The 20000-nt window shown below is 27.6% G+C and overlaps 2 protein-coding genes and 1 long non-coding RNA gene across 8 annotated transcripts in view; 1 reads left to right on the forward strand and 2 right to left on the reverse strand.

The window, feature by feature from the left end:
- LOC122247193 (uncharacterized) overlaps positions 1-2492 on the forward strand; it is a gene marked incomplete at its 5' end in the record, with an annotated part of 205326 nt that extends 202834 nt beyond the window's left edge. For 3 of the 5 annotated variants that reach the window (XM_086533821.1, XM_086533824.1, XM_043006222.2), the window contains 1 exon segment: positions 1708-2492. In XM_086533821.1, coding sequence (XP_086389947.1) covers positions 1708-1711 — 4 coding nt within the window. 5 annotated transcript variants of the gene reach the window in all.
- Positions 2493-10299: 7807 nt separating this feature from the next.
- Positions 10300-10585, reverse strand: LOC147472201 (uncharacterized). Its single transcript, XR_015190737.1, has 2 exons — positions 10456-10585; positions 10300-10423 (listed from the first exon to the last, which is right to left on the reverse strand). It is a non-coding gene; the product is annotated as an uncharacterized LOC147472201 (long non-coding RNA).
- Positions 10586-13227: 2642 nt separating this feature from the next.
- The window catches only part of LOC122247192 (gem-associated protein 5), a 16764-nt gene continuing 9991 nt past the window's right edge, over positions 13228-20000 (reverse strand). For both annotated transcript variants that reach the window (XM_043006218.2, XM_043006217.2), the window contains exons 14-25: positions 19671-19823; positions 19115-19273; positions 18868-18969; positions 17919-18165; positions 17629-17801; positions 17378-17525; positions 17068-17161; positions 16430-16593; positions 15854-16064; positions 15236-15544; positions 14711-14864; positions 13228-14539 (exon numbers count right to left, since the gene is read on the reverse strand). In XM_043006218.2, coding sequence (XP_042862152.2) covers positions 13947-14539; positions 14711-14864; positions 15236-15544; positions 15854-16064; positions 16430-16593; positions 17068-17161; positions 17378-17525; positions 17629-17801; positions 17919-18165; positions 18868-18969; positions 19115-19273; positions 19671-19823 — 2507 coding nt within the window. In that variant the 3' untranslated portion in view covers positions 13228-13946. The remainder of the gene's footprint in view (positions 14540-14710; positions 14865-15235; positions 15545-15853; positions 16065-16429; positions 16594-17067; positions 17162-17377; positions 17526-17628; positions 17802-17918; positions 18166-18867; positions 18970-19114; positions 19274-19670; positions 19824-20000) is intronic.

Below are 20000 nucleotides of genomic sequence, written 5' to 3' on the forward strand. Positions count from 1 at the left end.
ATTACAAAATTTAATTAGTATCATGTAACAATGCATGTAAATCTGGGATCTCCATGAAAAAAAACAAAAGAAAATCATATATATTCATAAGAATACAACATTACAGTCACTTGCTGAGGCAGGTAAGTGGTAAGTTTTACATATGACTTCAAGTATAGTGGAACTTGTGGTATGTATTAATGCCATTGTCATGTCACCTACACTGCACATGTATACAGTGTGCAGGTAAAGTCTTTATCAGATAAATAGACTTGACCATTAATTGTTTTAGTTAACCGCCTGTTCATACTGTAGTGTAGACAAGTAGTTGATGGTCTTCTTGATGTCTTCTTAACCAATGTGTTTATGTTATTAACAATGCTGTAGGTTAATTTATGTTTGATCATTTTTATTTATAATTTTTTTTTTAATACTGCTCTATTATGTTTGTTTGTTTTTCTTTTTTTTAAGAGTCATTCTATTTAAAGAGCATTGCAATTTTTCACATTGTAAAGAAACATTTATTTCAGCCTCTTCGGTTTTTTTTGTTTTTTTTTGCATAGACACAGAAAGGGAATTTAGCTCATTAAAAATGAATGCACTATTTTATTCATATCATTTTTATAGGATTAAGCTAATTCAGTCTCCTAAAACTCATACACAGTCCCCCAAACTTTACTTTTTATGTACATTACAATGAATTGTGAAATAGATAATAGATTTTGTAGCTAGGAAATTTTAATTCCCAAAATAGTCTCTTTTTGCTCTTGGAAATTTCCTACCTGTAGTGGCATTATGTGTGATTATGACACAGAAAATCGTATTGAAGGCAAGATGTACATTTTAGAGATTTTCATATTAGAACTTTTTTTCTTTTTTTTATTATTATTCTGAAATGTTTGTTCTCTATTTATCCAAATATAAGCAAGTCAACTGTGATTATACAGTTATTATTTCACTATATGTATGTCGTATTGCTCTGATGACTTGAAAATACTATTTATTTTCATTAGCTTGGGCATAAGTATTTATTTTATGTTTGTGTTTGACTCTGAACCAAATATGAATGATCAAAAGCACAACCAGGTGTTTGCAGAGGATGGCTGCTTATATTTGAGTAAGTAGTCAACCTTTCTAGTAAATGAAAGAGTAGAAGAAAATTGATAGAATATTCACATGTAATGAACAGGAATTCAGAGTGTTAACATTAGTCTTGATGGGTTTTATTTTGTCTTCTTCTGAGGTATTCATTTCACAACTGTTCCATTCCTTAAAGATGTGATCATTTTTTCTTTCTTTGCCTGTGATGAGTTTAGAGTACGAGTCACGAAGTGCATTTTCAGTTGTCAGGTTTCCGTTAATTATTTACAATAACCATATTCTTTATACATCATATGTAAAAGAGAGCTTTAGTGTATCTTTATGGAAGGAGATAGCAGGAAGATGCATCATATTAGCATTTTCCCTGATGTTCAGTCCTCTTTGCAACTAGACTGATTAAGACATTGCACATTGTGCCAAAGATATAAATGTTTTTCATTTGACATTATACAGTAAAAAAAAAAAAAAGAACAAATAATGATTGTCCAATTCTCTGACAGGTAAGTTTCATTGAAAAAAGAAAATCACATTTTTTTTTTTTTCTTCTCTTATATGCTTTCTATTTTTTTTCTTTTGCTTTTGAGTGGCAGGAATATGATTAGTTTTTAACACTTCTCCCATTTGCAGTTAATGACACTCCTCCGTGGAGACTCGGACGCATTGAGGAGACAGATCAGGAGACTCCAGTATGAGCCGCATGAATTAGGATCTCCACTGCTGAATGCTTTCAAACTGTTTGCACCACAACTGGAAAATGTTGACCACTACCAGCATATGGTTGAGCTCTAGATGCTGGTGGGCATCACCCACATGAGAAACAGTTGTAGAATGAATATGATATTCCACCAGTGTCTACCAGTGTACCAGTGTCCAAAGGAAGATGGTGTGAAGATGGTTACAGCTCTTAATACTTAATGCCATGTGGATTAGCAGATGCAATTCTCCTAAGTAATCTGACAATTTCTGTGAAGTGTGAACTGTGATAGGATTTGCGATTGCTCTAGTTCCCCAGATCTGCAAAGGACACCACATATTGGACACAGGACTAAGAAGGCAAATACTTGTATTATTGTATGTTTTACAGATTACTTTTTTGTCCTAGTTTTTTGTTTTTGTTTTGTGTTTATGTGTCCACCTATTGAGTTGCTATTTATGAAACTTTCCTCATTAGATGTATCAGCTTTCATTCTATAAAACACTTGAACAATTAGATTTTGTTGGCATTTTTAAATATATGAAATCTAGAATTTCTTACTGTGAGCTTTGGTAATTATCATGTTTTAACCTTTTTTTTATTGTTTTTTTACAAGTAACATCATATTGATGTCAGTTCACAAAAGTTTTTGGTAATTAACAGTTCATTAAACATGATTTAGTAAGTGTAAGAAATCTTTTGTAAAAATATTTTATTGCAGACTTGAAGAATCCTGCAATTTTTGACAGGAGAATCATTTTTAATTGATTTGATATATGAAGTTATGTAGATGAATTCTTTTTTTTAGGTAGTTTGATTTATAAAAGCAAATTTGATATAAAGAAAAGATTTGTGATATTATAAAGATTGAGATCTAAATACAAATTCTTCCATAATTTTGATGGTTGGTTATGACTTCCCATAATATCACTGTATATCATGTTGCATAGATCTTTTGAAGGGGAACAGAAATACAAGCACATTTTCACAGATCTACATTGTAATCTGCATTTTTGCATAACTGTTAGAACCTATTATGAAAGATTCAAACCTCTTTTTTTTAAGAGTCATTTGAAAGATAATGAGTCCCCTCTCTGAACTAAAATGTTTGGTAAGAGATGATAACATCTGTGAGAAAATAGGTAAAGTCCATGTAGATATTGTGATTATTTGCCAGCTTGAATAGAATTTATTTTTAGACATAAAACATAGGAATTTCAAAAGGAACCAATACAGGTCAAGCCAGTAGTTTTGCTAGGTTGCATTTTTGTTATCAGTGTTACTTAATTGATATCCATGCAAATATAGGCCAACTTAAAGTCTCTATAGATCATCAGCTGAGCTGTAATATTCATCAGCCTAATAATTTTGTTGCTGTTTCGAAGTAAGCTGTGTGTTAGGAGTTTGCAGCAGTGCTATGAAGAAAATTACATGCAATTCTAAGATCTGTATCTTGTCACTCTGAAGTGAACCTGCTTTTGCTGACTTAGCCGTAATTGCTGAAGAGATATTGCAAGTTGTGTGGATAGAACAGGTTCTTTATTCATCTTTGTAGGAATTAGAATGGATTTAATTTTGTCTAGTAGATCTACAGCAAGCAAAAATTATTTGTAAAGGGAGTTTACATGTGGGTATTTTTTTTTTTTATTGTTTCTGTTCCCCTTTGAATCAGAGCTTTCAAAATTTTATCAAAGATTTCAGCAGTCCTTATGATGTACACTGATGGGCACAGTAAAGGGTCCAACATTTTGCTCTGTGGGTTAGTATTGCTCAAAAGTTTTTATATGTATGGTAAGAAATATTACATTAGGGCTCAGAATCCACAGCTTTCTCAAAGGGTCAAAATGACTTGTCTGAGATCATTATTAATGACCACTTGTTCATTGAAGGTCATATATTGCAGCTGTTATGAAGAAAAAAAAAATCCTTATTTGAGATGAAGTAGTTGAACAAAGTCATTTCCTCTAAATGTTTAAAGGAAAATTCTCATCAATCACTTCCTTTATACCCTTTACATCACACTTAATTTCAAGGGTAATAAACATGCAAGATCTATTTTATTCTCAAAGTACGAATTGTGAAAATATGTAAGCGGAGACTTGTGGCAAATCTTATGGTAGCTTAGACTGATTCAGTGAGATATGGTATCTTTGTTTTCTTTACTTGCATTAAAAAGTGCATGTTTTGCTTTTGGTTTTATAGGCTTATTCTGCTTTTCGTACATGCAATGATATTAGATATCAGGCATTTTAATTTAAAGTTGTACATTTACATGTTGTTCAGTATTTTTAACTTGTTTTATGGTGCTTGTATTTTTTATGATTATTAAACAAAACCTTCCAGTCTCTGGACAATCATAATACAAATAATATTAATTAACACACATTTATTCTAAAGCAGGACAGTTGATGTTTAGTCACAAGACCAATTACTATATTATGAAATATGGGTGACAGTACAGTTGAACCCACCATAGCAATATAAACTTTAACAAGGCACAAAGTATCTGTTACTGTTTGAAGCAATCTATTGTAATTTTGTGGTTCAGTTTATATATATCAATGCCTGTTGCAGTGTTACCGAGTGATTTGCTAAATATTTCCTTGTAAGTATTTACTTCAGATGCATAAACAGTATTACTTTAACTACTGTCACTCGGCACTATGGTAAATCTCTCACCTGGGATATTTAGTGCAATATAAACCTTGTTCTTACGCAGAGCTACAGTGATTATTGGCCCCTGTTGGATTTTTACTTTTTAATGTTTCATTTTTCTTTTCATGAAGATTATATAAAAGACATAATTGCTAAATGTATGATGCTGAAGATTGATGGAATATGTGTAAAACTGCGTTTGGTCAATTTGCAGTTGCTTTTGTAGAGTATTTTTGCTTTTATTCATCCAGTTAGTCATATATGCATGTATGTGACCATATATATGTAGGCGTGTATTTGAGTGTGTGTGTCTTGATGTGTCTGCAGTTATATATATATATATATATATATATACAATCTGATTTCTTTTACAAATGATTTTTATAATGAGAGAGCTTAAACCTTATCCCTTTTGTTCCCTATAATGATGAAAACAACACAAGAATTACTTTCTAAATGACTGAATAACTCCCATACCATAAAGAATATTTGAAGCTGGAGGTAAACTTCAGATATTTAATTGGTTTGAAGAATCTATCGGCAGTAAATCACAAATTGATTAAAAGATTTTTGTGTTCAACCAAAAAAGATAAACAAGATAATAAGCATAGAGCATGAATACAATTGCTACATTTTTCTTTTTTTCTTTTATCTCTTTTGAAAGGATTCTCCATTGGTTATCAAAGAATCAGATTTTATTGTACAGTGTTTTAGTCATGAATTCAATCTGTTTTGTATTTCATAAAAACTACAACTTTTGTTTATCTTTAGTAAAGTAATGTTGTTTCCATATTATACAAGGATGAAGAGGATTGATGCCGATAACTTTCTTTCTTTTTGGAAATTGCCATATTTTTGTTTCTAGTCATGCTGGTTTTATTGTTTTTTTGTTTTGTTTTGTTTTATTCTTATATGATTGTATTATAGGTAATGAATTTATTAACTGGCTGCATATTAACTTGCATTTGCATGGTGCTGAAAAGAATAGTTGTATTTTGCTTGTTGTACATAAGAAGATTTTGTCGTTATTTTCAACTACGGTTTACAATCTCTTTTTTCGCCTTTCTTCCTTTCCTTCATTTTTTCTTCTTTTTCTGTTCTGTGAAATTTAATCCCCTTGTGCACATATAGAGTTTTCTGTCATAGATAAAAATTAATGTATCACACTGAAGAACCAGTTTACATAGAGATTTATTGCTGAAATAATTTTTTCAACAGCATTTAAACTAGATTGAGAAAAATTAATATGAAAATTCTCGTAAGAATGGTTGCTGAGAATTCTGCCATGGAAAATATTTGCTGAGACCTTAATAAGAGAACATTTTTTTGCTAAGTATGGTGTAAAATCATATTTCTTTCAGATATAGATAAATGCAACTTTTCTACAGCTATTTGATGGATACTTATATCTCAAATAACAGATGGGTTTAATTAATGTCTTGTTTGACAGTGTCTTTCAGTGTGCAAGGGGATTAAAATCTTCATAAGTTTTTTAATACAGAATATCACAGAATCATCTAAGCTCTATACATTTTTATTCAGAACATCTGTCGGCAATTATATCTGCTTACCACAGTAATACTACTGATAAAATGTATGATATTGGTTGCTTGCTTAAAGGCCAAAATATGTTAGGATGATAGAGATTAGCTAAATAAGAATATTATTGATATATTTCCTGCAATTTCAAATTGCTTTTTTTCAAATTTAGTATTGCAGACACACACATTCATACATTCACACTTACATTCACTCTCACACTTAAAAATATTCACTTACAGTCACATCAAGCATACCTTCTGTCTCACTCACATAAGTATGTGTAATTATATTAAGCAGAATTCATACACATGCAGAAAGGCTGTAAATTTTTTACACTGACAATTTTCATGCACAAAAAATTCCAAACTCTAACAGTAAAACTGATGATAGCATTCTTCATAAGTATATTGCAGTATGTGACCATATATATGTAGGCGTGTATTTGAGTGTGTGTGTCTTGATGTGTCTGCAGTTATATATATATATATATATATATATATATATATATATATATATATATATATATATATATATATATATATATATATATATATATATATATATATATATATATATATATATATATATATATATATATATATATATATATATATATATATATATATATATATATATATATATATATATATATATATATATATATATATATATATATATATATATATATATATATATATATATATATATATATATATATATATATATATATATATATATATATATATATATATATATATATATATATATATATATATATATATATATATATATATATATATATATATATATATATATATATATATATATATATATATATATATATATATATATATATATATATATATATATATATATATATATATATATATATATATATATATATATATATATATATATATATATATATATATATATATATATATATATATATATATATATATATATATATATATATATATATATATATATATATATATATATATATATATATATATATATATATATATATATATATATATATATATATATATATATATATATATATATATATATATATATATATATATATATATATATATATATATATATATATATATATATATATATATATATATATATATATATATATATATATATATATATATATATATATATATATATATATATATATATATATATATATATATATATATATATATATATATATATATATATATATATATATATATATATATATATATATATATATATATATATATATATATATATATATATATATATATATATATATATATATATATATATATATATATATATATATATATATATATATATATATATATATATATATATATATATATATATATATATATATATATATATATATATATATATATATATATATATATATATATATATATATATATATATATATATATATATATATATATATATATATATATATATATATATATATATATATATATATATATATATATATATATATATATATATATATATATATATATATATATATATATATATATATATATATATATATATATATATATATATATATATATATATATATATATATATATATATATATATATATATATATATATATATATATATATATATATATATATATATATATATATATATATATATATATATATATATATATATATATATATATATATATATATATATATATATATATATATATATATATATATATATATATATATATATATATATATATATATATATATATATATATATATATATATATATATATATATATATATATATATATATATATATATATATATATATATATATATATATATATATATATATATATATATATATATATATATATATATATATATATATATATATATATATATATATATATATATATATATATATATATATATATATATATATATATATATATATATATATATATATATATATATATATATATATATATATATATATATATATATATATATATATATATATATATATATATATATATATATATATATATATATATATATATATATATATATATATATATATATATATATATATATATATATATATATATATATATATATATATATATATATATATATATATATATATATATATATATATATATATATATATATATATATATATATATATATATATATATATATATATATATATATATATATATATATATATATATATATATATATATATATATATATATATATATATATATATATATATATATATATATATATATATATATATATATATATATATATATATATATATATATATATATATATATATATATATATATATATATATATATATATATATATATATATATATATATATATATATATATATATATATATATATATATATATATATATATATATATATATATATATATATATATATATATATATATATATATATATATATATATATATATATATATATATATATATATATATATATATATATATATATATATATATATATATATATATATATATATATATATATATATATATATATATATATATATATATATATATATATATATATATATATATATATATATATATATATATATATATATATATATATATATATATATATATATATATATATATATATATATATATATATATATATATATATATATATATATATATATATATATATATATATATATATATATATATATATATATATATATATATATATATATATATATATATATATATATATATATATATATATATATATATATATATATATATATATATATATATATATATATATATATATATATATATATATATATATATATATATATATATATATATATATATATATATATATATATATATATATATATATATATATATATATATATATATATATATATATATATATATATATATATATATATATATATATATATATATATATATATATATATATATATATATATATATATATATATATATATATATATATATATATATATATATATATATATATATATATATATATATATATATATATATATATATATATATATATATATATATATATATATATATATATATATATATATATATATATATATATATATATATATATATATATATATATATATATATATATATATATATATATATATATATATATATATATATATATATATATATATATATATATATATATATATATATATATATATATATATATATATATATATATATATATATATATATATATATATATATATATATATATATATATATATATATATATATATATATATATATATATATATATATATATATATATATATATATATATATATATATATATATATATATATATATATATATATATATATATATATATATATATATATATATATATATATATATATATATATATATATATATATATATATATATATATATATATATATATATATATATATATATATATATATATATATATATATATATATATATATATATATATATATATATATATATATATATATATATATATATATATATATATATATATATATATATATATATATATATATATATATATATATATATATATATATATATATATATATATATGTATGACTTTCAGTTCTTACATCGGATAGAATCATTGATTTTAGAAATTTATAAGCCATTTATTATGAGAGTAGAGAGATTATGGACATACCACTAAAGAAACCCTAGATAGATTTTTTTTTTTAGTTCAAGCTTTAAAAATACAGGCCCACATTCTGTGAGAATGTGGGCCAAATATTTGGTAATTTTTTATCATGATACTAAGGATAAAGATTGGAGGAAAGAGTTTTAAAGAAGATCAATAATAGAGCAGTGTCAAGAGCAAGAGATACATTTTACCATTGTGAATATAGTGGCATAAATGTCATATAGCTTCCCCCAACAGCACTTCAACTGCTAGCAACAAGAAATATTGCTCCGTCTTTTTTTAGATTCACTTAATTTTCTCAGAATCACTCTTTTTACCTGAAAGTCGTCACACCATTTGCCGTGTAATCATGCTCATATATATCAGTCAAAATTCAGCACATGGTATATTGGAAGATGGTGCTATAAATCATTTGTTTATGCCATTGTTTCCTATGAGGATAAGTTTATATGCACTCATTGGTCAGTGATAACCAAAGCAAGTTCACAAATTTTTTATGTATAATAACCCAGTAATGAGTTATTTTCCAATTTATGAAAGCAGACATTTCTTAGTTCTAAACCAACTAGATATCCAAGGCCTTTACATAATGTCATAATAAAGTGCAAAAGGCATAAAGTTAGAAAGAATATGAACCAACAACTTGGTGGTTCCCTGATAAGCATTTATGAGTGAAAAAGTGACACCTACTAAATTGTTTGAAGTGTCCTGCTATGAAAGTTTCAATTTTTACACAGACAAAAAAAACATTGATATGAAAAGCATGTTCTTTCTCACATTGCCAGCACTAAAACTTCCATAAAGTCTAGGCTTCACCAAATTTGATTAAAAGGATGAAAATTTTTGCATAATGTAAAACATTCTCTGTGTTGAATGGGGATATACAAGTTTGATTTATGTAAATTTATCATTATGCATTAAATTTGTTCTATCATCAGATTTTAAGGAACTAAAAATATGCCTGTTTGGTTTGCATGTTTTAAGTGTAAATCCAGAATATCTTCCATAAAATCAAACATACGCACTAGGCTCAGGAAGCAACGTATTGGCATTCATGTTGCATCTACTGCAATTAACATTTTTTGGAAATAAGTGCCTGTGGTGAATCTTGAATAATTCATCAGTTTCAAGGGTCTGCAATAAGATATCAATTGTATACGTACACCATTAGAATTGTCGAAAACCCTTCGAGCTGGTGAATTATTCGATTGGTGATCCATTTATTGACAAGTGTACTGATAGGGTAAGCATTAAAGAGGTACACAGTATTGTACCTTAATTGTCATGGATTTCAAAAATTACTAATATTATTGAATAATGAAAGTGTAATATTTGGGATTTGGGCAAATGTTTTATAAAGTACAATGCAAGAGAGGCAGAGAGAGGGTTTTTTTGCAATTTTTATCTGAAAGATCAAGTTGCTTAACATATAACCCCTCATTGCCAGTCATTCAATGTGTTTTGAGAGAATGGGTTGGATTTAACTACTTTCATAGGAACTTTGTCAATATTAGACACAAAATATGAGTAAATGTAACCCATGTAAATAACTATTTATGGATTACATTGGCTTAATGTACACTAGCTTTCTGTCAAGTCCTCCCCACCTCCACAGTTTTTCATTGTTCAGACTGAGTAAATGACAGTTTATGAAGAATACTAAAGCACAAGCTACCCCTTGTATTCTTATTATGACATATTCTTTTGTATGTTCATTTAAGTCAGGATCATTGTACTTGATTTTTCAACATCAAGAACCTCTTTTGCATCTGAAATATATAATGTGTGTGTGTGTACAGTGTCAATGTTGGTACATTCACAATAAAATATACATAGCAATATATTTCCATATTCTCATCACTCGTGTCATTTTAGTAGAAAAAAATGGTTTGTGGAGTTGAAATATCACATGTTCTATGAAAAAGAATATACTTAAGCCAATTAATCTCGAATCAGGAAATTCTGATAATCTAGCTTATGTATAATTCCACAATTAAGTTCTTATATTCATTTTAAAACATATATTAAAAAAATAAGTGAATCTGCTGAACCTCTGAAACATTAAATATTTGGTAAGAATATAATGCTTTGAATGAGAGTACATTAAAGGAAATAAACAACCATATTGGAAGTACTGCCTATAATCCAAAACAGAAAAATTTAGATTTATGAGTCTGATGTGCCTGAAAAAGAATTATTTTCATCCCTTGCACTATTATTCCGTCTGAGTCACAGATCTTCCAGAAATAATCCGCTGAAAATCTATGTAAACAAAACAACAAAGGGAAACACATGAAAATACAAGAATATGCCAAAGGCCTTTTGACATAACTGTTTCAGGGCATAATGTTTTTTCAACTTGTTCAGCATCAATCCTTCACTGAAAATATATATAAACAAATTAGAAGATTAAATATTATGAAAGACTATTTTAAGATAACAATAGATGAAATACTATCACAATAGTAAGGAATATATATATGCTATGGACAGGAAATAAAGTTATCTCCTTTTTAAGCAATTTTGTATCTGTCAAGTTTGTTGATAAAATAATTTCAGTAAAATATTCAATCTTCTGTATTGCCATGACAAAATTATCATTCTTTTTGCTATGAAATGTAAAGTTCCATCAATATAGACAAAGTTCAAATAACTTGATTTGGTGCCCTGAACAATTTCTCTTGTTTTTGCAATTGTTCAGTTTAGGTGTATAGAGATGGAACAGTGAAAAGATTTTTTTTCTCGATAGGAATAACCTGGCAACGGTTCTTCATATGTAGTGACTTTTAATTAGTTAAATAAAAGAAGATAAGAACAACAGAAGAACAGACTGACAAAGAAATTCAATAATGTTTATTGTTTTTCAATAACTCCCGTCAAATGAAGAGAAGAAATGGACGCAGAGATGTGGTTGTAAACAAAGGGAAACTTAACAGGAAGGAGTACTGTTGGAATAATGGAGGACAGACTAAGAAAAAAATGAAGCAGAAGGAAAAGAGCTAAAGAAATAGAAAAGGGGTGTTGAAAAAGTAAAAATAAAACCAATTATTTACTTGGAAACCTTGAAACACAGTACAGGAAGACCAATTGAAGCAATCAGCCTAATGACAGTAAATATGACATCTAACCATTTTTAATAAAAGGAGAACTAAGGTCTGCATAGCAATACCCAGTCTAGCAGGACAAACCTTCATTCTTCCTTCTAAAAATATGACTAGTTAATAACCCTCTGCATGTGTATAGACTAGAGGAGGTAGGCGGGTGACACATCCACAAATGTACATATAGACATACAATGCAACAGACACAGACATAGCAAGTGAGAGAAAGATATTTAAAGAGACCAAGAAGGGGAGAAACAGCAGAGAATGTGAAACAGTAAATACAGTGGTACTCTCAAAGAAAAAACTACAAGAGAGAGAATGTAATGGTAACTGTTATAATTAAAGCCTTTTAAATTTTGTGGATTTTTTTTATTATATCTTTCTTATATTTTTATAAAGAATCATTTATAATGTAAAGAAATACATTTCCAATCAGATTGGAAACACTTTAACACAATTTTTTATTTAACTTATATAATAGAGTGACCTATATATTAGAATACAAGGAAAACTATAGTGATAAATTAAATTAAATGCTGCTGATGAACAGAATTATTCATTATTTTCTGGATTTCGTGAAGAGGAAATTCTCTTTCACTCTAAGGAAACAAACTTGAATTGACCACGTTATTAACCGGTGGAATGCAAAATTACCCTTTTTTTAATTACCCTTTATAAGCTTGGAAGGAAAACATCTTAGATATCAAAAAGCCTAAGCTATGCACTGCACTCCACAGGTAAACAACATTTTGGTGAGCACCTCTTAATCTCCCTGATAATAGGTCACTAACTTTTCATTCTGTTCTCCAATAACTTCTGAGTATTAATGTCCCAAGATGTTTCACTGGCTTACAATACACTTTTGTGCCAACCATCTCCTAGGACACTTGATCATTTTTCTCAACTGTTACTATAAATCAAAATTATCTTGTGCTGCTGAACTAAAATATACATTATGGTATTCTATGAACTGGTTCAAGCAGTTTCTAAATAGGTGAAATTATGATCAATGTCTCCTGTATTCCATAGAAACTAAATTAGAATTCTTTAAACGCCTAGTTATTAAAGACCTATCACTTTGGTGACTCATCTCGAGCTACCTCTGATAACCGTTGATTGAGTGTTTCAATCTCCCCTTCTTCAACTTTTCCCTTTTCCTTCAGTTTGAGTATTATCTCCCGAAGAAGCTTTTCTGGATCACATGACACTTTTGAGCTAAGGCTAACTATGTCTTGCAAGGTTTTATGGTCTTTCTCAAGTTGAAGCAAATAATGATGCAGTCTAGAAGTCAGATCTTTGCATGATTGTGGTGGGATATAAAACCTCTTCTTATCATGAACCTCTGATGTGTTTCCTGGAGCACTCGGTTCCTTGGCTAAGTTCAAGGTCTCCAGCTTTGCTTCTAAAGTACCAACACTTCCATTTGCAAGAGAACCTGCATCACCATTTACAACAGGTACATGTTCATCCTTAGCTTCCTTCTCGCTCCCATCTTTGGCCTGATCTGTGCTAGAAATCTGGGTTTCTAAGACCTTCCACGCCTCATCTGACTCGAGGAAAGAGTGCAGAAGGGATATTTCCGAGTAGTTGTAGATGTAGCACAGTAAGTGGACAGCCTCTTCTGCTTCTTGGTGGTGGTCACCTAAGGTTGTCAAGTCTGAGGTTCCTAACGAGAAAAGACATATATATAAACAGGTGCATCTATTTTCCTCTTTTCCATTTCCTCTTTTAGGCCTCTAAGGAACAAATTGCATTACTAAAGACATCTACGATCGAGCAATGAATTCCATAAATATAGAAAAAAAACATATATATAAAACCCCAAATATAAACAAACCTCTCGGAAGTAGAGCATGTGTGAGATGGAAGATCTGGTCGACTTTCCCCCAGGAGAGAGCATAGCCGAGAGCGGTTTTCAGGTGTTCCTCCCAAACTTCTTTGTTTGGACTTGTGAGTAGTTTACACGTTGCTACAGTCACTAGGAACCACAGCTGGAGAAAGAATATATTTGTTTTATTTTGCATTCTACTTTACTTATATATGTTTTACATGCAAGATAAATGGATGTGAAGTTGTTGTTTTTTTATCGTTCTATAACTGAAAAATAAAAAAACAATCAGGAAGAAGTGTTTCTGAAATATGATAATGCTAGGTTCACATCTCATGCCTTAAATTAGAAATCATGAAGGGAAAATGGACATAAATCATTGTATCATTAAAGATAAGACCATGAAAGAAAAATGTTTGAAATAAGATTTGCCAGAAGACAGTCTATTATTTGGTTCTTACAGCAAAAAACGATATCATATTTCATAAATATGCATTTCATCTTCATTTTCAACATCAAATTCCGCACACAAACCTGTTTGACATTAGTAGGTACTTGCTGCACAGAGAAATTGAGAGTGAATGTCTCGTACAAGTCTCCGTACTGCTCTTGGGTGATTCCCAAGTCGATCCATTCCTCCCTGACTCTCTCGAGAAGAGGAACCAACGGCAAAGAAGCGGCCCCTGTTTCTGGCTTATCCTTATCTCCATCTGTGCTGCTGCTATCTACTCTATTTTGAGTAATATTCCCTATCAAGTATTTCTCTTCCTTCTCCATTTCTGAACCGACTTGTTGTAGTAATTGCAAGTAGACGTTATGGCAACGGGATATTGCTTTATACCACTGCCATGTTGCAACAGAGAAAGAAAAGAGTGAATCAAGAAAATAATATCAACAATAGGACTGACAAACATATGCCACACAAAAGTTTCTACTTTTAATACTATCCATTTCAGTTAAAATTTATACAAAAATCTGACTGGAAACATTTTAAATAAGTCTCTGAATAACAATGATACCTAACTTACAAAATGATAAAATTATGAAAATTGTAACCTAGAAAATGAGAAAATAATCCAACTCAAAAAGAGAGCCTATAATCCAAAGCTCCACTCAACATGAAGCTTCTAAAAAACACAGTAAACCACTCACGTCAAACCCAGGCAGATGCTGGAGGAAAGAGTCAATTTTCTGGTGTTCGTGTTTGAGCGAGGCTTCTTTGAGAGCCAAGAGCCCTATGGCTTTGGCAAGGTCGTCCTTCTTCGCCCCTGCGTATAACTTGGCAGCCACAAAGAGCGAACCAGAATCACTCTTACGAGACATAACGCGGGCTGCTGCTTCCACCTGACCAATGCTCAGCTGGCTGGATCCCGAATACAAGAAATCTTAGACTTTGCTTATGTAAAAATCATATATTGAAAACTTTTTGTGAAGATCAACTTTTCTGTATTTCATAAGAAATTATTAATAGCGTCATTAGTCTTCTATTTTCCTTTAGCATACTAATATTACAATATGATTCTGCTACTAGATAGATACTGATAGATAGATACTGATAGACAAATACTGATAGATTGAAAAAAAATAATGTATATATACATGTATTAACCTAATATGTGATACCATATGTATCATATAACATAAGATACAATATTTCAATATGTGATATTAACTATAATATAATATAATAAGTGTTCACAATAGAAACAAGAAACAGTCCAAACTTACAGTAATGCAGCAACGTCAAAACTTCCTTCATAAACTGCCGAAGCAGCCCAAGCCGTCACCACTTTATTTAATATTTCTTCATTGCAACCCAAGCGACTCTTTGCAATAGCAAGAGCTTCTCGATAATAGTGATGTTTGAGTAGTATGTTGATTGCTTCTTCAACCTTAAATAAAAAAGAGAACCTTTTATGTTAAAATATTGACATTGGAAGGTGCATCATACTTTTAAAAATCTGCATATCACGCATAAACACAGGCCCCCCCCCCCACACACACACACAAAACTATAAACATAAATACACAACTACAAACACACACACAATAACAAACATAACACACAGCTACAAACACATATACAACTACAAAAACACACACAACTATAAACACACACACACAACTACAAACACACATATATTATATTACATTATATTATATTATATTATATTATATATTATATTATATTATATTATATTATATATATATGTGTGTTCAGTCAGTTAACCACACATTAATGCATTAGCTTATCAACACAACTTTAGTATAACTTAATCAATGTACACTGAGAGCTGGATTCATTCTAATTCTCTCACCAATATCTTACATTAACCTTTAGAAATACTTTAAAAAAAAATACTTGCCTTGAGGATGTTAATTAGATATGAAGCCCCTGTTATGATGTCACCTTCATCAATCAGCTGTTCTGCATATGACTCACACGCAAACTGCCATAATCTGTTCATAAATAAATGGTGTTCATTATATATGGTATTGTATGATGGTGTACACAATGCTATAGTAACAGAACCCCAAAACAATATTGTGACACTGAAGACCAATACGAAAAAAAAAAACTTTTTTATATCTGTTTTAAAAATAACTATAGCTAGATATAGAATGGGATCATAAAATTTCTTTGAGATGATATACATATTTGCAACAGACACCTACTTCATGGAGACCTGTGGTGCGGATGCAACCAGAAACTCGCTGAGCTTCCTCTGCTTGGCAGCTTGGCGAATGTGTTCTGCCAAGGAGCCCTGCCAGCAGTGGATCAGCCCAGCTTGGGTCGTATTCTCCTTTTTCTCGTGGGCGTCAACTGCGTGTCGAAATAAATAAGATTACAACATGTTCTAATTCCAGTGATGCTAATTATTAATACTACTATTGGGTGTAGACATGTATATAAGCCTAGCACTTACTTTCAGCAGCTAGAAGTGCATCAATCTGATCAGGTTTTCCATATAGACTCAGGGCATATTCTACGTCTTCTGGTTCTGGCATCTCTGTATCTTTCTCCAGCAAGCAAGAATACTTTTCACACACAGTTTTAATGGCTGGCAAACTCCCTTCTTTTTTAACCTCCTCTTCTGACCTGGAAAAATATACATTCAGTCAGTCATTTCATACTTTACATTTCTAATGTTACTCATTAAAAATACAGCAGGTGAGAATTATTTGAAAAGTGGTCATTTTATGAACCAAGTCTTACTTCTCTTCCTCCAGTTCCTCTTCTAAATCCTCCAGGTCTTCAGCAGGCTCTTCAAGTCCATTCCCAGATCCCTCAGTCGTAGTCTGTGTCAGTAAGTTCAACAACAGTAAATGGTGGAAACTCTTCTTCTTTGAGCAGACAGCATGGAATTTTGGGAAGAATGACTTGAACGCTCCTTTCTTACTTGCTGCTGTGCTGCCACTTGAAGGTTTTGACCCATTTGGAATACTGCTTCCCCCAGCTTTTTCTGTTGATTTCAAATATCTTTAAAACTGAGAATTACAGTAAACACTCAATTTATCAGACTCCAATATAACGGATGTAATAAACAGGAAAAATACTGGTACTGGAATTTAATTATCATTTTAAAACTAAAATCTAAAAAGACTATCATCGCACTTCTTGGTAACATGAGGTTGACTAGCTTTATTTCCTTCTCCATCTACCTCAGACAGTCATGGTATATACACTAATGGTATATAAAGTGTTTCTCTGATTTCTGAATTGTGACTATTTATGCATAATTGTGCAATTCTTAAAATTGAAAGTGGCATCAAGTGACAGAGGAGTTTGAATGTGAACTTAAATATGGCAAAGAAATTAGAGCTAGTTGAGAAACTAGAACAAGGGATCCCAGTAGCTCCTGTCTGTGAATTTTAAGTGTGGAAAAGGAAACCTATTTCTACTATTTGTTTATCAGTTTACCAGTACAACAATGATCACTCTAAATGTTATTCTACAATGTGGAATAGAACACAAATGAGTGTTGGCAAAGTAGAAATGCAAAAGCAATAAATAAATGGCATGGTGATAATCTACAAAGTCTCAAGGTGAAATTTACTAGTGAAACAAGGATAATATTGGATTTAAAAGACTTTTAGCATCAAGAGACCTTTCCCTATTAGTCAGTTAAATTCATCTTTTTCTTGATCACTTTCTTTTCACTTACTCTCTGCAGTCAATGATGTGTCAGCAGCTTTGCTCTGTGTCTCCTCCTCTGCCTCCGGCTCCTTGTCTTTTGGTTTCTTGCCTCGGAAATCCTTCAAAATCGCTGTGAAAATATGTAAGGCATTACTAAAGACAGCATGTATAAAAACAAATAGCTAATATATGTATTATCTGTAAATAATACCTCTAAATATACCCATGTCATAAATTCAATTACTAACTTCTACATCAGCCAATTACTAACTAACCACTACTTTCTGCTGGAGTCTTAGCAGTCTGCTCTGATGGACGCCATACATGTACACTATTTTCATCCGCAAAACTGTACACTAGGTCAGGATCGGATGGGCTGAATTCCACTCTGAAGGCACGGCTGAGATGGCCACCATAGTTCACTTTGGGTTCCCCTGGTAGATCAGTGATTGATGTATAAGTTGCATATATATGTATATTCTTATAATGGGGATGTATACATTGGTAACAGGTCAACTAAAAAAAAAAACACAATTTCATTCAAATATCTTAATTTCCAAAATAATATACACTGTTTAAATAAAGGACATTCATAAATAAACTTATGACCCATAAGTTATCTGGCTCTCCCTTCCATATGTAGTAATAAAAGAAAAAAATAGCATTGCTACATAAAATGTATGCTGTACTTATATACTTAAAATAATATATATACTTCTGTCAGTAAAGAATGAAATTGACATTCGAAGGAACATCTTTCTGTATTCTACACTAAAGAAAAAACATCAAGAATCAAATGGAACAGTCAATCAGTAGAGGTGAAGTCAGTACCTGTTTTCGCATCCCACAACTGAATAGTGTGATCGTAAGATGCAGATGCGAGCATTCCATCTTCATGAGGAGACCAAGCTAACCATACAACACGTGACTCGTGCCCCTGCAGCTCACGTGTGGCCTGGGTAATGACACTGCCAATTTTATCCTCTGTAAAGCAAGTGAGAATTTTAATTTTGAATGGATAGATGAGGTACAAAAAAGAAGTGAATGAAGATGAAATTAAGTAACTGAGAGGAATACTGAAGTGAAGAGGAAAAGAACTTTGACCTACAAAGAGGATACATGATATTTTGATATTTTTGGTTTGAGAATAAGTAAGGGTTT

The sequence above is a fragment of the Penaeus japonicus genome, unplaced genomic scaffold (genome assembly GCF_977035675.1).
Source record: "Penaeus japonicus unplaced genomic scaffold, GWHDUDI00000001_assembly GWHDUDI00000003, whole genome shotgun sequence".
In the NCBI taxonomy this organism is placed as follows: domain Eukaryota; kingdom Metazoa; phylum Arthropoda; class Malacostraca; order Decapoda; family Penaeidae; genus Penaeus; species Penaeus japonicus.